Raw genomic sequence first — 20,915 nt, 5'->3', positions numbered from 1 at the left:
TATATATTTGGTAGTTAGAACAGAATAATAAAAGTATATTGTATCTAGCAAAGTTTTTTCCACAGTAAATCCTGATTGTAATAATAATATAATAATAACTTCAAAATAATAAACTTCATTTATTGTTATTTATAAACCATTATATGTTTATTACCATTATGTCCAATCACTGTTCTTTTTAAAGCAGCTTGTTTAAGATTAAAAAGATAAATAAAAGTTTTGTATTTTGCTGCTCAGCATAGTAAAGTATTTAACATTAATAATATTTGTTTATTTTCTTGCATATAGTCTCAATAGACACTTTAAAATCAATATTTTTTGTTTATCATTGTTACACATCAGAGTACATTACTCTACAGATAGAGTAATTTATTCTATCTGTACAATGCCATTGATTAGTTATCATTTCTTTATTGGTATTGTTAAATTTTGCTGTGAAGATTTTTTTAAAGCAGTAAGACCAGGACATAAGGGGGCATCCATAAAGTATATGCACAGTAAAACTACTGATTCAAGACCCCTCCCCTTTAATGCACCTGTATGCTATCAACAACCCCTCCCCCCTTCTCTGTGTATGTATGCGTTATTTATTACAAAATCAACCCCCTCCCTTTCCTTAGTCATAAGTTTTTAAAAAACACCAAAAGCAAGAAAAACTTTTAGTTGATTCAACATTTCTCTGTTATATAACTTAATATTGATTTTTTAAACTCGTTAAATTCAATGCTTTTGTTTAAAAAAAAAAAGAAATTGAGTTTTAGAGAGTTGGAGAACAAGAGATACAAACAAACCGTATGTACTCACTGTCTTTAATATTCTTCCTCCCTTGTACACATTCGTACATTTTTAGGTAAACCTATACCTGCATTATAAAAGACCCTAACAGAAATTGATGTATCATGCACTCTGAATCATTCTTTTATAAACATTCCCATCAAATTCTTGTAATTTTTGAAGACTTTGACAGAAAAATATTTAAGAAATAATTTAAAACAGTTCATAGTCGATATAGAAAAAAAAATGTAAAAAAAAATTTGTCACATTTTTATATTTGACTTCACCAAGTTACACAAATTTCCATTATGCAATCAATATTCAAATTTTTAATCAAATTTTGTTCAAATTTTGATTTTGTGAATAAAGCGCAATGGAAGAGTGCGTTTCGATTTTAGCATTTGCTTGTTAATGATATTTATTAAAATAATATTATCAAAAATCAACAATATCTGTTTCTTATTAAATAATTGGAAAAAAAAAATTAATTTAGTTTTTAGTTAAGTTTTTAATTTTATGCAATTAATATTTTTAAAATTTAAGTGTTAGCTAATATAATAAAGTAAATACAATTTATTAAATTAAAGTATATTAAATCTATTAAGTTAATGTTCAAAGAAGTCATAAATCAGGGTTCCCACTTTTTCTTAAAAACCTTAAATATCCTTTAAAAAAAAAAATCCTCCTTAAAAGTCTTTAAATAACTTTAAAAAAGCATAAAATTTGACAATTCCTCTTAATTTCTCCTTATTTATTTATTTTTTTAATCATCTAGGAAATTTTATTAAAGTGAAAGATTATACTTATTAGTTAAGAAGAAAATAAATAGTTCTTTGATAGTTTGTAAACCTATATTCGTATTTTATATATATTTATATTTATATATATGTAAAGTAATATTAATTTATAATAATTTTTCTGTTTATATTTAAAATTTATTGAAAAAATAAGGTTCTGTTTCTAATGTTATTTTTTTCTCCCTTAATTCTCATTACTTTTTCTTTCAAAAAATTGTCGCTCACGACCAAATCTCCTTAAATATTAGGAAAATATCTCCTTAAGTCTCCTTACTTTTAGCCTCAGTTTTAATAGTGGGAACCCTGTAAATATTGTATATTATATTTTATATAATTTATATGTTTTATGTAGCGAGCTAGGTAGTGTGTTATTCAGCCCCCATGCATCAGGAAAAACAAAGTGGGCAAAAAATTGCCAACCTCGAAACGACTTTGAGAAATAGACAAACGCAAAAAAATTAAGCATAACTGACTTTATGAAAATCTACTAATTATTTCCCTGTTTGCGCAGGCTATCCTACTATATGTGTGTGTGTGTGTGTGTGTGTATATATATATGCAGGGCTTGAAATGACGAACTTTTTTCTATTGGAAAATTTGTCCGATAAAGACTCAAGTTTGCTGAACATGTCTAATAAATATTAAAGAAGTGCGATCGAACACCATTCCTGTACACGCATAAAATATTTTGTTTTACGCAATGAGCACTGGAATTGGAATTGCGCTGAAAATAAAAAGAAAATTTGTAAGATAAATTATCTAACAGAAAAAAAATCTTTTTTCAAAAAAGAAAAAATTAAAGCTCAAAAAACTAAAATTTGAAAAGGAAAATATATTTATATTACATTTTTTTTAAATACTATACTATGCAAAATGTTTTGTAAGTTATTAAATACATGATTTATTACATAAATATATTAAATGCATAAACTATGTAATTATTAAATACATAATTAAATATGTAATAAAAATGTATAATAAAAATACAAAGTTATTGAATACATAAATTATATATGTAAATATATAAAATACATAAACTATAATACTTTATTAAATAAAGTAACAAATTAATTATAATGTTTAAAATAAACCAATTTTATTCAAATTATCAAAGAATATTATACGTAATTACATTTATATAAATATGTTTTTTTTATAAATCTTTTCAAACTTTTTCTATGATTATTTTTATAAGCACTTTTAATAGCAAACATTTTTAGCACAAAAATAGAGGTTGCATAACAACTCAAATTTAATTGTGTAATGAAAAGTACTGGTTTCTAAAAGCATAACTATTAAACTATTAAAATAACTATTACGTTGAAATTTTTATAAAACAAAATTTAAAAGAGTTTTTAAGAGCTAAAATGTTTGTTTGAAATTTATAAAAACCATCGTACAAAAAATAGAATAAATACTAAACTATAAATTTAAACAAATAACTAATTGCAACGTTTTAATTTGAATGATAAAAACTGGGCTACTTTATTCAAAAAAATGTAATGCTTTGGCATCTTTTAAAAAATGAATTAGCTCAAAAAAATAACATATTTTATTAACTTAGCCGCGTGTTCAACTTTAATTTTTTAGTATAAAAAATAAAAAGTTCAAAAAATAAAGTTCATATACAATACTGAATTTATTAATATCTTTTGGAACAACTAAAATGATTAGAAAATAAATAGCGACAAACAGCGCTCGCTAGTTTCCTTATAAGAGTAAAAAATCGCACTCATCTGAAGAACTTGTGAGGGAGAAAAGTATAAGTTGATTTAAAAAAAGTATATTTTCAGTAAATTTTTTTTGCTGAAGTCAAAATATGTTTAAACAGTAGAGTTTACATATTGTTAAATAAAGTTATATTCGTAATAAAGTACATCACACATAATTTGTTTGATGGACTTTAATTTTAATTCATGCGGCCTAAGTTCAAATTAAAAATGATCTATTTCTTCTATTTGAAAGCTAAATTCAGCATGTTTTTTTTTAAATTCCAGTTAAAACTTATCATATTATCCGCCTAATCATACCCTTGTTAAGTCCGCAGCATTCGCCAACTCATACAGTTTTTTAGGGTTCATTTGACAAAAAACTTCACTTTTACTTTGAACTACATAAAATTCCATGTAATAAAATATCAAAACTTGCAACACTTCAATGAAAATTCCCAACTTAAATGTTAAAAAATATCTAGTGCAATATTTATAAATATTTAGCATAATATTTATAAGTAACTTATAAATAAAGATCTAGTGTAAAAAATTTATCAAGCTAAAACTTCACTTATTGCTTCGATTTCGTAAGGTTTGATCACATTCTATTAATTAATGACTATTATATATAAAATTCAAAAACATCAAAACGTTGGAATATCTAATATTTTTTGTCAAATATAAGTTAGTAAACTAAATATTTTTACTGATATCTTCGAATCGGTTAAGCTTATATTAAAGTCTATTTATTAAAAAAAATTTTAAAAAATTAAAGCTAAACAAAACTAAAAATTGAAAAAAAAAGTTTCAATAAACAATAGGTATAACAAATATAATTGTTATATAACTTTAAATTGAAACTTTTGGAAGCATGCTCACAAACAAATAAAGAAAAAATGTAATGTCACTATTTTCACAAATGCATTTCTCATATGTCAGTATATAAGTTATTTATATATGATATTTGTATAAGTGTATATATATATATATATATATATATATATATATATATATATATATATATATATATATATATATATATATATATATATATATATGTATATATAAATATATACATACGTATATGTAAATATATATATACATATATATCAGGCTTGGTCGGGAGCGGGAGCGATCGCTCTCGATAACTGACCACGGGAATAATATTTAGTTGCGTAAAGCTGGCCAGATTTTTTAGTCGTTTTGAGAACATTTTAAAAAACAAAAAAAAACACAAAAAAGATTAATTGGACCGATGAGAGACAACTACATAAAAAAATAAACTAGAAAAAGAAAATAACTTCTAATGCGAAAAATATTAAAGCAAAATAAATTACGTCTAGAACAAATATTTTCGAAACATCGCTCTTTTATAATTTTTTTATAAAATTAAGCAACATTTTTTATATAAAGTAACATCTTACGATTGCTTAATAAGGAAACAAATGTTCTTTTATTTATTAAAAAGTTTAATATAGTTTTTATTTATATACTCGTGTCTTATTTCCAGTGCTGGGTTAAGGAGGGTTGGGATTAAAGGGGCTTGTAGCCCCGGGCCCCAGAATGTTACAGGCCCCGAAATAGTCAGAAGACTTTTTATCATTTTTACGCTCTGGCACATAAAAAGGCCTCCAATATAAAAATAGCCCCCAGCCCCAAAAAGTCTAACAAGATTCTAATAAAACTAACACTAGCTTTAGTTTTATTTAAGTTAAATTATTTTATAAATAAAAAAGTTAATTTTTTTAATAACGATTTTATGTTTCGCGTGAAAATTTTAACACATTTGAAGCAATTCTTCTAAGATGAACAAATCAAATAATTAAATCATTGAGTTACTGTAGAAATTAAATTAATTAGATAGAAATCAGCTAAAAAGGTTAAAAATACTTTATGAGGAGGAAGCGGAACTGATTCACAATATCACTGATGATGTTTTGTGTGTGTGTGTGTGTGTGTGTGTGTGTGTGTGTGTGTGTGTGTGTGTGTGTGTGTGTGTGTGTGTGTGTGTGTATGTGTGTGTGTGTGTGTGTGTGTGTGTATGTCCAAATAGCAAACACCTATTTGATTTTTTTAAAAAAAGATTTATCAAATAATGTGATGTAATAAAAAATTTAGTTAAATTTTTTTGCAGCGTTTCTTTAAAAATAGAAACAACACTATGTCTAAATGTAACTGCACTTTTTTTTCAAGTGAAATTTTAAGCAATATGCTTTAAAGTCAAGTTTTGAGCAACTTGATTATGTGGAAACATGTAAAAAATCATCTTTTAAATTTATTTTACAAATTATTAAAATTTTACGAAAAACTTTTAAATTGATTAAAAAAACTATACTTTTAAATTGTATTCATATGTAACAACTTACGTTAACAATTTTAAGTTAATTGTACTTAAAGAGCATTTAAGTAAATTTAAAGACTGATATATATATATATATATATATATATATATATATATATATATATATATATATATATATATATATATATATATATTTATATATATATGTATGTATGTATGTATGTATATATATATGTATGTATGTATGTATGTGTATATATATATATATATATATATATATATATATATATATATATATATATATATATATATATATATATATATATATATATAGGGCGAGTTACTTCGTATGGATGTTTATGTTTAGTAACCAGAAACTTCTTTTTGTTTACAAAATAGATCGTAAAAATTGCTTCAAAAGATTACATTAGAATAAAAAACAGACACACAAAATTACATTTACTTAAAAAATACATACTTTTTAAAGAAAATAAGAATATACTAATAAAAATCATTGTTTATAATAAACATTCAAATATTTTCAGTTAAAAAAATGTATATTTAAAACATTTTTGTAAACAAATAATATTAGTTTTAAAGATTTACGGCTTTGCAGATGTGGCTCCGAGAATGAGCCATAGTATTAAAGTAATAGTTCGTTTGATATCCTTATAACAATTATTGCTAGAAATATATATACACAACAAATTTCGAATAATACAATTTTTAAAACAATTTAACAGAAATCTCAAGAACTTTATTTCGCTGAGTCAGCGTATTTTTTGAACCAATAGAATTTGTTTGTTTGTGGATTTGGCAGGTTTTTAGTGTTCACGAATATTCTTTTTATTCTTCCGCACCAAGAATTTTGAGAACATTCAAGTTTATATATGTTTCCATGTATGTCTGTAAAAAAAAATTTTTTTTTTTTTTTTTCGGACATACGTAAACTTAAATGTTCTCAAAACGACTACAAAACCTGGCCAGTTTTTTTATGCGCCAACTTAAATTAAAAAATTTACTTAACATGAAAAATAACACATTATGTGTTAATTATTATTCTTAATTAAAGCGGCACATAAAATCGAAATTTCTTATACCACATTTTGAAAATAAGCTCTTTATATATATATATATATATATATATATATATATATATATATATATATATATATATATATATATATATATATATATATATATATATATATATATATATATATATATATATATATATACACACAGTGATGGGCACAAACTTTTTTATTATAGTTTAACTAAACTACTAACTAAAACTAAAAAAAAGTAGTTAAACTTTTAGTTACAAACTTTTTATAAAAGTAGTTAACTTAAACTAATTAGAAATTGTTAACTAAAATTCAACTTTTTAACTTCTTTTTTTTTTCAACTCAAGAAAATTTGTTGATAAATTTATGTTTCCGCTAACCGTTTTATTGATACAGACCAAGCGGAAATGATGTTGAAAAGTCCAGTTCATGCACTAAATAAATAAATACATAAAAATAGTAATAACAGAATCCTTGGAGTCCTTGGTCAGGTGAGTGGTGCATAGAAATAGAACGATTTATTTGGCGATATATAAAAAATTTAGTTAATAAAAATTTAGTTAAACTTTTTCAACTAAACTAGGAAAAAAGTTAGTTAAACTAAAAGTTTAACTTAAATAAAAAAATTTAGTTTAACTATTGCATTTAACTAAAAAAAAGTAGTTTAACTAAAAGTTAACTAAAAAATTAGTTAACTATGCCCATCACTGTATATATATATATATATATATATATATATATATATATATATATATATATATATATATATATATATATATATATATATATATATATAATCACACATATAAGTCTGCATGTAAGGTTGTACACTTTATTTTGTTTTGACAACTTGGCCAAGGTGCTATCCATGTTTTGATAATTTGCGTGTTTTAAAAATGCGCTGAAAAACCAAATTAAAGGAAATTGAAAATAAGCAAACAATAAAACAAAATCTTAACAAATAATAAAACAGTTAAAAAATAAAAAAACATTAAAATTATGATCTTTTTTAAATTTAGAAACGTCTCTTATAGTTTAAACCTAATAACTAATTTAAAAACATTTTAATTAATGGTCTAAAGTTAATAATACTTTCTAAATCGCTACATAAGTTTAATATTATATTTATGAGGCTATTTGGATGGCGTAGGGTGACGAGGGTTCAAATCCTTTTAACAGATAATTTTTTTTCTATGTTGTATTTGCTTAGTAAACATTAGAAAATATCAAAGTTTCTAGTTTTTAAATAATTAAGCTAATTTAGTATCTAAAACATTTTTCTTTTAACTGTATCTTTTTTTTCTTACTATCTTGTAAGTTTTTTTCCACCAATTGCAATAGATGAATGAATTCTTTATAGATAATTTAAAATTACTATTCACGCTAATGTTGTTATCTGTAATTGTTGTACATACCGTAAACCGGGGTTACTTTCAATAGCGGGGTAACTTTGAATACAAATCTTTTTTTTTTTCAAATTGTATTTATGGCAAGTACTTATATGAATCTGTTCAAAATTTTAAACATCAAAGTGTTAAAAATAGTTTATATTTTGATTATTTAAACTTTGTTACTTATTACTTTGTTTAATGGTTTTTATTATTCCTTAAAAAACGAATTAAATATTTTGGATATTTTTCTCAAAAAAATTAGTCAGAATACTTTGTACACTGCCTCAGCAAGTGTAGCAGCTTGTTGTCTAAGTTGCATAATTTTTGTTTATAAATTTATTAGGCATGTAAAATCTAAAGAAGTTTGTTAGCCTACTATAGTTATGTTCCATTGCTATAGCATAACATACTTTATTGTATACATTTTTTCGCATATGGGGTAACTTTGAATAAGGTTCAAAGTAACCCCACTACATAAATAGTCAAAAACATGAAACAACTTAAAAAATTCCTTTGTCATACATGTATTATATATAATATTATTATGAATAAAAAATAAAGTATCATTTGTATAAACAATAAGTCACACATACATACACATTGTTTCTGAATATGAACACACACAGATATATAAATATTTATATACGTGTGTGTGTATAAACATAAACACACACACATATATAAATATATATATATATATATAAATATATATATATATATATATATATATATATATATACACACGTATATAAACATATCTGTGTGTCACACACATACACATACATATATATATATATATATATATATATATATATATATATATATATATATATATATATATATATATATATATATATATATATATATATATGTACACACACATAAATAAACATGTGTGTGTGTCTACATGACACACACACACACATATATATATAAATATATATATATATATATATATATATATATATATATATATATATATATATATATACATATATATATATATATATATATACATATATATATATATATATATATATATTATATATATATATATATATATATATATATATATATATATATATATATCTATATATATATATATATAAATATATTTGTCTGTGTGTCTGTGCATCTAAATAATTTTTTTACAAAACACTAATAAATTTTAAATCCTGTATGAAAAATATGTCATATAATATGTGTATGAACATTCAATATTGTGTTGAATTAAGTTTGTTGAAAGTACTATTATTTATCTTTAAATTTGTTTTTGTTTAGCATTTCATAGCATTACTATCCAATGTTTATACGTTTATACGAAAAAAACTGACATAAGGCAGTATATAAATTATACTGAGTGCCAGTTTTCAAATTTTATGTTAACAATAAACATTATAAGATGAAAGCATTAGATGTTTATTGGGTGCAAGTTACCACCTTGCATAATGAAGTTTAAAAACTTAATTCGAAAACACATAGTAAATCCATAGTATATAAATATACAAAAATGTGCTTCTAGTCAAATTGTCTCTGGTTATGTTTATAAAGCTGACCATTTATGAACAACAAGAACCAAAAGTGGACCACCTAATGTTCAATACAATTAAATTCAGGACGGTTTGACTCTATTCACTCTTTTGACTGGTTTGTTTTTGTTTTTTGTCAAATTGTAGGAGTTAAAGTTCCTATTAGTTATAATCTAAGCAATCTATTCAGTGAAAAGGTACTTAAATTTACTAAAGAAAATAGTATCATATTGCGAAGAAAACAGTATCTTGTTATATAACTGGTAACTCTACCCATTTATTGCAACCTCATGATGTTACATTGTATGGACCTCTTTAATAGAATTTTGAGGAAAATACTTGATCAATCGAAAACCTCTTGTTCCATAAAAAGCACAGACAATTACAAAAAATTATTTATAAACATTACATTTTTTCAGATCAAAAGGTAATCAGCAACTTAGTAGCGTAAGGGTTTTGAAAGAAATATAGGATTTACCCATTAGATATTAGTATAATCTTCAATCATTTGCCAGATGGAAGTTGTAATTTTAGTAAGCCCAGCAGTAATTAATTTATTTATTAACTATTTTTTTATGTTGATGTCAAAAAGCAGGGTCAAAGGGAAGAAAAAAAATTACTCTTGCCCTTTTTAAAAGAATTTTTTTTTTGAGGATTTTTTTGCAAAATGTAAAGATGTTCCACTTGCATTGTTTGTCAGTAAAACTGATGTAAATGAGACTTTTTTTTATGCTAGTCCACATAAAATACTAAATGGGTGTTTGTTATAAAATAATATTATTTTATTTTAGCAAAAATAAATTAATGTGAAACTAGACTGTTGTTTTTATTAAATATTAAAAGAAAACAGTGCGTTTTTGAATAGGTTTTGCTTCTACAAAAAAACGCATTCAAAGTTACCCCATTTGTGGGGTAACTTTGAATGACTATTTAAATTAATATTATACAAAAGCCTTTTATTTAAATATTATTTTGATTTTGAATTATGTAAGAATCAATCTTAGCCCCTATATTCATTTTGTTAAATTTCAAATATTGTCAATAGTGAAGGAAGAGCAAGTAAAAATATCTCAAAAGCGTTCAAAGTAACCCCGGTTTAACATTTTCTCTTCCAACTACTTTTTTTTTTATTCAAAAAAACGAAACGTAAACTTTTTAAGAAAATTTTGTTTCTTTTCCATATTCTTTTTGACTTTTAAAATAATAAAAATAATGATTACAATAAATTAATAAAATTTTCGTTAAGATCTGTTTAAAATACCCATAGTAAATGTAGCTTATTCATTAAATGTAATTTTTTAGTTATACTTCATGGTTAAAAAAATATATATATATTTTTAAAAAAATACTATGTTTGTTATTAAAAAAAATATAACATTTTTAAAATTATTTTACCGTAATTATCTCTTTTATAATTATCTTTAATTTAAAAGCCTTAAAATCACTTTAAAAATTATTAACCTTTAGTAAAAGTTAAATGAACAGATTTGCTAATATTTAGATTAAAATAATAGTAAATACGTTTATTAATTGCTAATGTTTTTTGTTCAAATAGTTATTTGAATACAAGACGTAAAACTATTTTGTTAATTTTACAAATATTATGCAATTTAATATATGTAAATAAATTATGTAATGCAAATTTTAATTAAAAATTGTTTAAAATATTTAAAAATGTAATTACTGATTATTTAAAACATTAATAAATACTAAAATTAAATATACTAAAATATAGTTAATAAATGTTAAAATACTTTAAACAATTTTATTAAAGTCTCATTTTAAATCAACTACTTATCCAAGGATAAAACTAAACAAGATAAACACAAATGATTAAAATGAAAATTTAAAAAAATGATGATTAAAAACTACTGTCGCGGCACCGGTTTTAACTAGGGAAAGAGAAAAAGAGAGATGGGGGAGGAGGTTAAACTAAAAACATCACCCCCACCCCACCCTGAAGTTGCCGGGAAAAAAACGGTATCCCCAAATAAACTCTGGGTTCTTCACTGAAGGTTTCAGAGGAAACGAATACTTGAAAATACATTTTTAGTAAAAACTTTGTTTTATGTAACAGTAGGAATTGTTATATATAAATTTTACAAAATGATTTTTTTTACTTTTTTTTAATTGTTTGGATATTTACAAAAAAGTTCAAAATTAAATTACTTGGGTGAGACCGATCTTCCTTTTTTAACTAAATGGAAGTCTGTGCGCACAAGAGTTGTTTAAACTATTAGCATTAGCTGGTAATTTGAATGTTATTTGTGTTTCAAAAAATGTATTGATTTTGTTTAAAGTTGTTGTATTAAAAAGAATACAAATTCGTTAATTTTCGACCATTTAGTTATTTTTGTATGTATTCAATTTAGTCTTGAAGAACTTGCTAAAATAAAAATTTAAACAAATAAAAAAAAAAAAAAAATTCAAAAGCCCAAAAATATCAATTGAAAGTCAATTCCATGTGTTAGCTGGTCAAATTGTTCTTCCTCTTCGATTTCTTATTTTCCAAGCTGTATACATATATATATATGTATATGTATGTGTATATATATATATATATATATATATATATATATATATATATATATATATATATATATATATATATATATATATACACACACCTATAGTTTACAGCTAAGAAAATGTGTTTGTGGTAAAATATAGTTCTTCGGTTGTTTGTGGTATTAAAATTGACAAAATTAAGGTTAGATTATGTCAAAACCTATTGATTTGATTGCGGAAGTAATTAAACCACAAAAACGCAAACTAAAAGTCAAGAATGTATTTATTTTTCAAAGTTAAAAACATTCAGAATGTTTTTATTTTTAATTTTTGACTGTAAAACTTGTGCGTAGTGTTGCTATATCGACTACCTTATAGCCTGACTCGTAATGGAGTGCTGCTAAATCAACTGACAAATAGCCTGACTTGCAATGAAGTGCTGCTGCATCGGCTGACAAATAGCCTGACTCGCAACAGAGTGCTGCTCCATCGACTGAAGGTTTGGTTGGGCAGGCAGTCTATTAAATAATAAATGACTAAAGATGACCATGCAAAAGTATATGTATATGTATATATATATATATATATATATATATATATATATATATATATATATATATATATATATATATATATATATATATATATATATATATATATATATATACATACATACAGTACTGTGAATAAGTTTTAGACCACTTGTATAATTAGACATATTTACAATTTTTTTCCTATATAATTTTTTTAAAGCGTACTTAAGTTTAATAGTATATAAGAAAATTTGAAAGAATACATTATTTTGAATAAATAAACAAAATTGATGAGGAAACATGAGGGACTTGTTTGTTTATTTATTAAAACAATGTGTCATAACAACTATATCCAAAACAGGATATTCGGAGAATACTGTTACAGAAATCATTAAAAAGTTTAGCGAAACTGGCTCCCTTGAAGATAGAAAGAAAAGTGGTAGACCTCCTAAGCTAACAAAAGATGACAATAAATATTTAAAAACCCTATCTTTAAGAAATAAAAAAAAAAGCATCAACCGAGCTGGCAAAAGACATTAACACAGCAACTGGGAAAAATGTCAGCTCTTCTTTTATTCGATGGCACCTACTTAAATTGGGATTAAGAGGGTGTGTTGGAATTCGAAAACCATTATTATGGTGTGGCAATAAAGAAAAACGACTTAAATATGCAAAACAACACAAAGATTGGGCCCAGGAAATGTTTAATTGTGTTCTGTACACCAATGAGTCCAAATTCAAAATTTTTGAATTTGGAACTCATCGGTTCCAAATTCAAATCGAACATGCTCCCTGAAACGCTGAAGAATGTTTTGAAGTACTTCAAAGAGAATGGCACTACATACCCCAGGATTTTATAACTAACTTGTATGAATCTATTTCCCGGTGAATATTGGCTGGGATTGAGGACAGTAAATATTAAGAGTTTTTTATGAAGTTTGGCACTAAAAAGTTTGTAATTGTTCCATATTTTGTGTGAAATACATGTGATTTAATAAGTTTATAATTTAGAACTACAAACTTAAATATTAGAGAAGAATTCTCCGGCATTTTTTGAAAAAATATAAGTGGTCTAAAACTTATCACAGTGCTGTATATATATATATATATATATATATATATATATATATATATATATATATATATATATATATATATATATATATATATATATATATATATATATATATATATATATATATATTATATATGTATATATATATGTGTATATATGTATATATATATATATATATATATATATATATATATATATATATATATATATATATATATATATATATATATATATATATATATATATATATATATATAACACAAACACAGAAAAAAACACAAAAAACTAACAGTTCTATTTGTGTTAATAAGTTCGATTATGGCTCTCACTATATGAGCTGAAATATTACTTAAAAAAAAAAAAAAAAATAGTATACAGTCGTCCCCCGGACGAACTTAATTCGGAGTATGAACTAGTTCGTTATCCGAAAAGTTCGTTAACCGAAACGCGTTTTCCCATAGGCTGCCATTAAAAAATTTTTAATTGGTGGATTTTGCCGAAATAATGGGGGAAAAAATTCAAAAAATTGTCCAACTTGATAAATAAAATAGGCAAAGGTGAAATGATTGAAACCTGAGATTTATGCACTTTTAAAAATTGAAACAAATTGAAATTGTGCATGAAAATTGCTTGTCAAAGTTTTAGAAAAAACTAAAAATTGAACATGAACATTGCTTATCAAAAAATGAAAATTATGCATGAAAATTATGCATGAAAAATATTAGTGAAACGAGAAAAGAAAAAAATGAAACAACAAAAGCACACCCAGCACAACCATTCACCTCCCAGGCTTCCATGACACTCACAAAACTGAGGGGGAAATGCTGGATGGCGCGCCCGACCTTCACGCGCGTGTGCACGCCATTTGGCGGTCCCGGTTCGTTAACCGAGTTCCGGTTCGTTAACCGGGGGAGGATTTTGGGCAAACTTTCGGTTCGTTAACCGAAAGTTCGCTAACAGGGGGGTTCGTTAACCGGGGGACGACTGTAATACCATATATAATGTTTTATTGCCTATAAGATAGATATATATATCTATATATATATATATATATATATATATATATATATATATATATATATATACACACATATCGTTATATATGTATATATATATATTTATATATTTACATACACACAACTATAACTGTGTGTTTAGATAAGCACTGTAACATGACACTGAAATAGCCTGCTGCCAAGGGCTTCAGTATATATATCGATCAGCCATGTAAATTTATATGTATATTTTTTTTGTTTAAGTTTGTCTATATTTCCCTTATACTTTGTTTAGAACAAGAGTTCCGTATGGTGATGCTGGAGAAAAATTTTCCTTTCAGTTGACGTTAGTGTTTTTTCAATGTATTGTTAACTCTGCATTTGCATATGCAGGTAAATATTTTATTTATTTGACCATTATAGCTTAGATATTATTGTTTATATATATATTTATATATATATATATATATATATATAAATATATATATATATATATATATATATATATATATATATATATATATATACATATACATATACATATACATATACATATACATATACATACACATACATATATATATATATATATATATATATATATATATATATATATATATATATATATATATATATATATATATATATATATATATATATATATATATATATATATATATATATATAGCATAACAACTGTCTGAAATGACTGAAATTGCTATTTTAGCCTCTCTAAAGAATTCTTGCTGGTCATGGTTGACCGGTTGAAAAAAAATCAGTGTTTTAAAAAATAAGATTTGAAAAATATTGGGGATATAGTTTAGAAAATACATAGAATTAAATTTAATTATAAAGGTTAAAGTACTAAAAGTGCATTTGACAGTTGAATTTGACCCAGAAATACAAATCATAAGTTCAACCAGAAGGCTTTGAGATTTATTTCACAATTCAGGAAAATTAAAAGAAGCAGTTAAAAAAGCTGCTGAGTCACTTAACATTACTTAATATGCCATGCCTAAAATAACTGGAATGTGTTTTATCAATTACTCATTAGACATGGCTTTACAAAACCTTTTCATAACTTGCCTTCTCTTATTGTGGGTTTTGATAAAATAAAGCAGCAACTTTCTGAGATATCCAAACGCTTCAGGGATTATATTTTTTCAGATATTTCCAAAGTTCCAGATATTTCTATAAATTTTAAATTTTTTTGGATATCCAAATAGTTTTTTAAAAATACAACTTAAAAATATGTTTTTTGTCATCAAATAATTAATGGGGTAGTGGTGTAGTGGTAGAGCGCTCACTTCATAAACGAGAGGTTCCGAGTTCGATCCCCACCACGTCCCTGATAGTACTGCGCTCAACTCATTTATCCACGCAGCAGCTTTGATTATCAAGGTTTGTGTTTCGTAGTTATAAAGTTGAGAGAGGGTTATACCACAAATAAGTAGCCTCCTCATCTGTTGTGGCCTTCTTGGTTCATCAATTACTATGCTATATTTACCTAGGTGAGGTGTTATTTGTACAAATAATTTTTTCTTATTTGTACGGGTATATTTATTATTAAAGGGATTCCCAAGTGCTAAAAAAAATTATGTTTATTTTTTGAATAAGCATTAGAAAAGTTTTGAGTTTTGCGTTTTTAAGCAATTTAATTTAACTTGATGTTTTAATTTACATAAAAGTAAAACTTTGATTTATTTTTATTTCCATTAAAATATTTTGTACCTTTTAAATGGATTTAAAATTGATAATTATAAAAAATATAGTTTTTTTTTTTTTTTTTTTTTTTTTTTTTTTTTTTTTTTTTTTGATGTGCCTTTTAAACTAAATTTTTTTGTTTTTGTAAACTATAACAAAAAACTGATATAAAAATTATGACCAAATGATAGATTTATTTCCCTGTTAAAACCAATATTCGAATCAATGGATTGGTTAGATCCACAATTACGAACAGCAGACACCTGTTAGTAGTTGTGGATCTAACCAATCTCTTTATTATTAAATAAACTATTTTACCCTCTAGAAGCTGCAGGCATTGCAGTAACAATGAGTTTTATAATGGTTTGTTTTGAATGGAAAGCTGCAAAATTAGTAATAAATACGCAGTATGCAACTATGGAACTAGGGATTGCATCTCAAAATTCGAAATTCGAGAATTTCCCAATTTGTTAACATAATATAGTTTTGAATTTCAAAAAAAATTTTTCCTGCAAATTTCAAAATTAAAATTTATTTTTATGTGCTCTCTCCAACTTTTAAATTGTGTTTTTGTTTCTGTACATATAAATATTCTACATTCTAATTCTATAAGAAGAAATAAAGAAAACAAATGTAAATTACAGTTATCCTGTATAATGCAAGTAGGCATAGAGAAAACATTCCTAAATTGCAGTTAATGGTTTAATGTCTTTATTTCATATCCATATTTAATAATTTGTTGAGATTTACTTATTGCGTTATTACGTTATTGCAGTTAATGGTTTCATGTTTTCATTTCATATCCACATCTAATAATTTTTATATTTGGTAAAACCATGTGTTTTTGTCATATATATATATATATATATATATATATATATATATATATATATATATATATATATATATATATATATACACGATTTTCAACAGTGTTGAGATTTGCTTATTGGAGTGTGGTGTGTATTGAATTATTTGGATCATTTTTTTTAAAATAGACAAGCAAATAAAAGCAGAAATAATACTAGTTTTAATTTAACAACATTATTTGATAACTATTTCATTTTAATTTTGTTTTGTTTAACGAGTTAAATTATTATTAACAGTACATCCTAAAATGTCTTTATTCGTTAAGTTATTCGGAATACACAAAGCAACGTAAAAATCAAAATTCTGTTTGGATTCATTATTTAAGAGGATCAAAAAAACTAACAAAATGTAAAATATGCTATGAAATAGTAAAAAATGCTGGTTCAACAACAACACTGCAGCACACATTTAAAAACAATACACAATATTGATGTATTAAAACGGGATGTCGTGCAAGATGAAGGTCCAGAAAGCAGCCAAAAATGATGATTTCAAACTATTTATAAAAATGATGATTACAAACTATTTATTCAACAAAAAAGGTAAATCACTTTCTGCAATCGTATTACGAATGTGTGCCTTAGATAATATGCCATTCAAAGTTTTCTGTACGTCTATTGATTTGAGAAATTTGTTTTTGGCCAGAAGTGCTCAAGATTATGTATTACCAAAATCACCCAACTCGATTCCTAAAATGGTTTTAGAATACGCACAAAAAATTAGGGCTAAAATAATGCAGGATTTTATAAATTTAAAAGAAGATGGAACAAGATTTTGCTTAACTCTAGATGAATGGACATTTTCAAGAAACCGATGTTATTTAAATGTGAATGTCCATGGCAAGAAACAGTTTTGGAATTTAGGTTTAGTACCTGTGAATGTCCATGGCAAGAAACAGTTTTGGAATTTAGGTTTAGTACCTGTGTAATGCATTTCTTTGCAGGAAAAGATATTTTCCTGCAAAGAAATGCATTACGCCTCTGAAAACCACATTGCAAGACAACAATCTAAATATCAATAAAGATATTACGTTAAAAACAACTGATGGGGCAGCTATGATGCAAAATAAATAATCTGAAATAAAATTCTTTGAAGAGAATGGTGTTCGTGGCAAAATATTAGAGTCTGCCTACTCATATTTGATTTTGATTCCACCATCGAGCGTGGAGTCTAAGCGCGCTTTCTCAATTGCTGGTAACTTTTGTACAAAAGTGCAAATGAGACTCGGAGACACATCTTTAAGTGATCTCTGCTTCCTCAAGGCATATTATAGGCAAATAAAACAATAATTTTATATTTTTTATTATTAAATGATATACCATATTAGAATGTTTCTGTACTAATTGAATTTGGTATAATTTTATGTTTCATTTTTATTTTTAAAGAAAGTATTTTTTATGCAATAAATAACAATTAATTATCTCAAATAAGTTATTTTTATTATTTTTATAGACATAAAAAAATTTAATATCGAATTCCAATTTTTTTATTTTTGTCAAAATTTGCATTTCCTATATGAAACTTACAACATTGCAGAAAATTTTTCTTTATCATAAAAAAGAGTTTCCAAACTTATGTCTCCTGGTTAAACTTATGATTTGTATTTTTGGGTCAAATTCAGCTGTCAAATGCACTTTTAGTATTTTAACCTTGATAATAACTGATTAGCGTTTAAAGATAAAGCACTCAACAATGGAAGATATTTTAAATCACACTGTGATATCTACTTAAGTAAGCAAATATTTTCCCCCTTGATTCAGCTAATTCTAGCATTGCAACAGATGATAGTAGCCAAGAATTTCAGCAGTAAGAATTTGAATTCTATATCTGAATCGCACTCAGACATATAAACATTTTATATTTTTATGTAAATTTAGGTTATGCCATACATTTGTAAATTGCATCTATTTTTTTATTATACACAAAAATACATGATTTTTATTAAATTTTATTAAAAATGCATTTGTTGTTGAAAGTTTTATTTTTATTAAATCAATTGTTAAAATTGTTTTAAAAGATTTACATATATAATAAAAATTACATGCTTTTTAAATAATAAAAAAAACAACCTATATTTATATAATTTATTAAACTTTATAAAATTTTAAATAAAACTTACTGATCTTTATAATAAATCAATCAAAAGTAAATTGTTGCTTTTTTTAAAGCGTTTTGCTAATATTAAAACGTTTGATTACAAAAGATTAATATTACGAAGTTTTACGTTACTTCTTTTAGCATGTTAAAATTTAATTTTTCAGACATACATAAATTTGAATATTCTCAAAAAATCTCAAAAGCCATGGTCAAGTTGTGGCAATTAAATATTAAATGCATGGTCAGGTATAGAGTGCGACTGCACCCAGTTCCCAACCAAGCATGTAAATACAGTTTCGTTTTCACCCATTTTTAAGTTTTTTTGTTGAGTTGTTATGAAAATGCCATCTTGCCCCATTTTCCCCTAAATCATTTTTTTGCTTCACTTATTTAGATTACTTTATAAATGATTGAAGTTCTAATTTTAATATTATTTTAATAAAAAACTAATTTTAATAATAATATATAATAATTGCTGTATTTAACTAAAGAACCTTTTTTTTTTCAGTTTTTTCAGTCATTTATTTATTTTCTTATCTTACCTTCTTATTTATTTTCTCATAAGTTTTGGCTGCAAATTGAAGAAAATAATGAATGATTAATTATATCAATTTAAAATTACTATATGTGCGTCAGCGCTTTTTTTCTTTATGTATGAAATTATTATATATTTTATAAATAAAATTATAAAAAAAATAATATAAAAATTGATAAAATAAATAAATTTTGTAAAAATCTTGTTTTATGTAACAGTAAATAATTAAATAAATCTTTTAAGTAGTTTTTCATAAAACAATTGTCTTAATTATTAAGTATTCAGTTTAAACAGTACCTGCACACTAGAGTTAATAACATTACTGAAATTAGCAGTTTCTTAAATGATATAAAATGTTCAATCATTTTTCTTCTTTAAATTTGTTAACTTTAAAGGGATCCCCAAGTGCCGAGACAAGTTGTGTTCATATCATAGATAAACATTAGAAAATAAGTTAAAAGTTAATTAAACTTTCCAAAACAAATTATGGAATGAGATATTAACAAAAAACTTTTTAATTTTTAACGCCATTTTGTTTCTCGCGAAGGAAAGTTCCGGCTTTTTTACTATTTCTATTTTTTAAATTCGGTCTGATTAATGCACTTATTTTTGATGTCAATAAAAAAAGTTTCTTTTAAAAAACTTAAATCAAATTTAAAATGTAGGGGTTTCCCCTTTGGTGGTTAAACGAAAATATAAGATTCAAGTTATAATATCAATTTTTTTATATATATTTAAAAAATATATAAATCATTTTAAAAAAGGTTTCTTAAATTAGAAATATAAATTATTATAATCATAAGTTAAAAATATATATAAGATCATTTTTAAAACTTTTTTCTGAATTTATTAAAAAAATAAAGATTTTTAAATCTTTCAAAATTTAACTATGCTGGGTTATAATGCACTTAGTGTTGTATATATAAAAGTTGATTACTTATTTTCTAAGAAAAATATTCATCTCATGTATTTTAAAGTTCACTTCACTTAATTACTATATCTTTATTATGCTAGTTTATTCTAACT

At 24.2% G+C, this 20,915-nt stretch overlaps 1 protein-coding gene across 1 annotated transcript in view; it reads left to right on the top strand.

Moving 5' to 3' along the window:
* The window catches only part of LOC100210724 (solute carrier family 35 member B1), a 39,679-nt gene that overhangs the window by 2,961 nt on the left and 15,803 nt on the right, over positions 1-20,915 (top strand). Inside the window, exon 2 of the mRNA XM_065810796.1 lies at positions 14,979-15,076. Within this exon, the coding sequence (XP_065666868.1) occupies positions 14,979-15,076 (98 nt within the window). The remainder of the gene's footprint in view (positions 1-14,978; positions 15,077-20,915) is intronic.

The sequence above is a fragment of the Hydra vulgaris genome, chromosome 11 (assembly GCF_038396675.1).
Source record: "Hydra vulgaris chromosome 11, alternate assembly HydraT2T_AEP".
Lineage (NCBI taxonomy): Eukaryota > Metazoa > Cnidaria > Hydrozoa > Anthoathecata > Hydridae > Hydra > Hydra vulgaris.
Note: the sequence above shows the minus strand (reverse complement) of the source record. Positions and strands in the feature narration are given on the sequence as shown.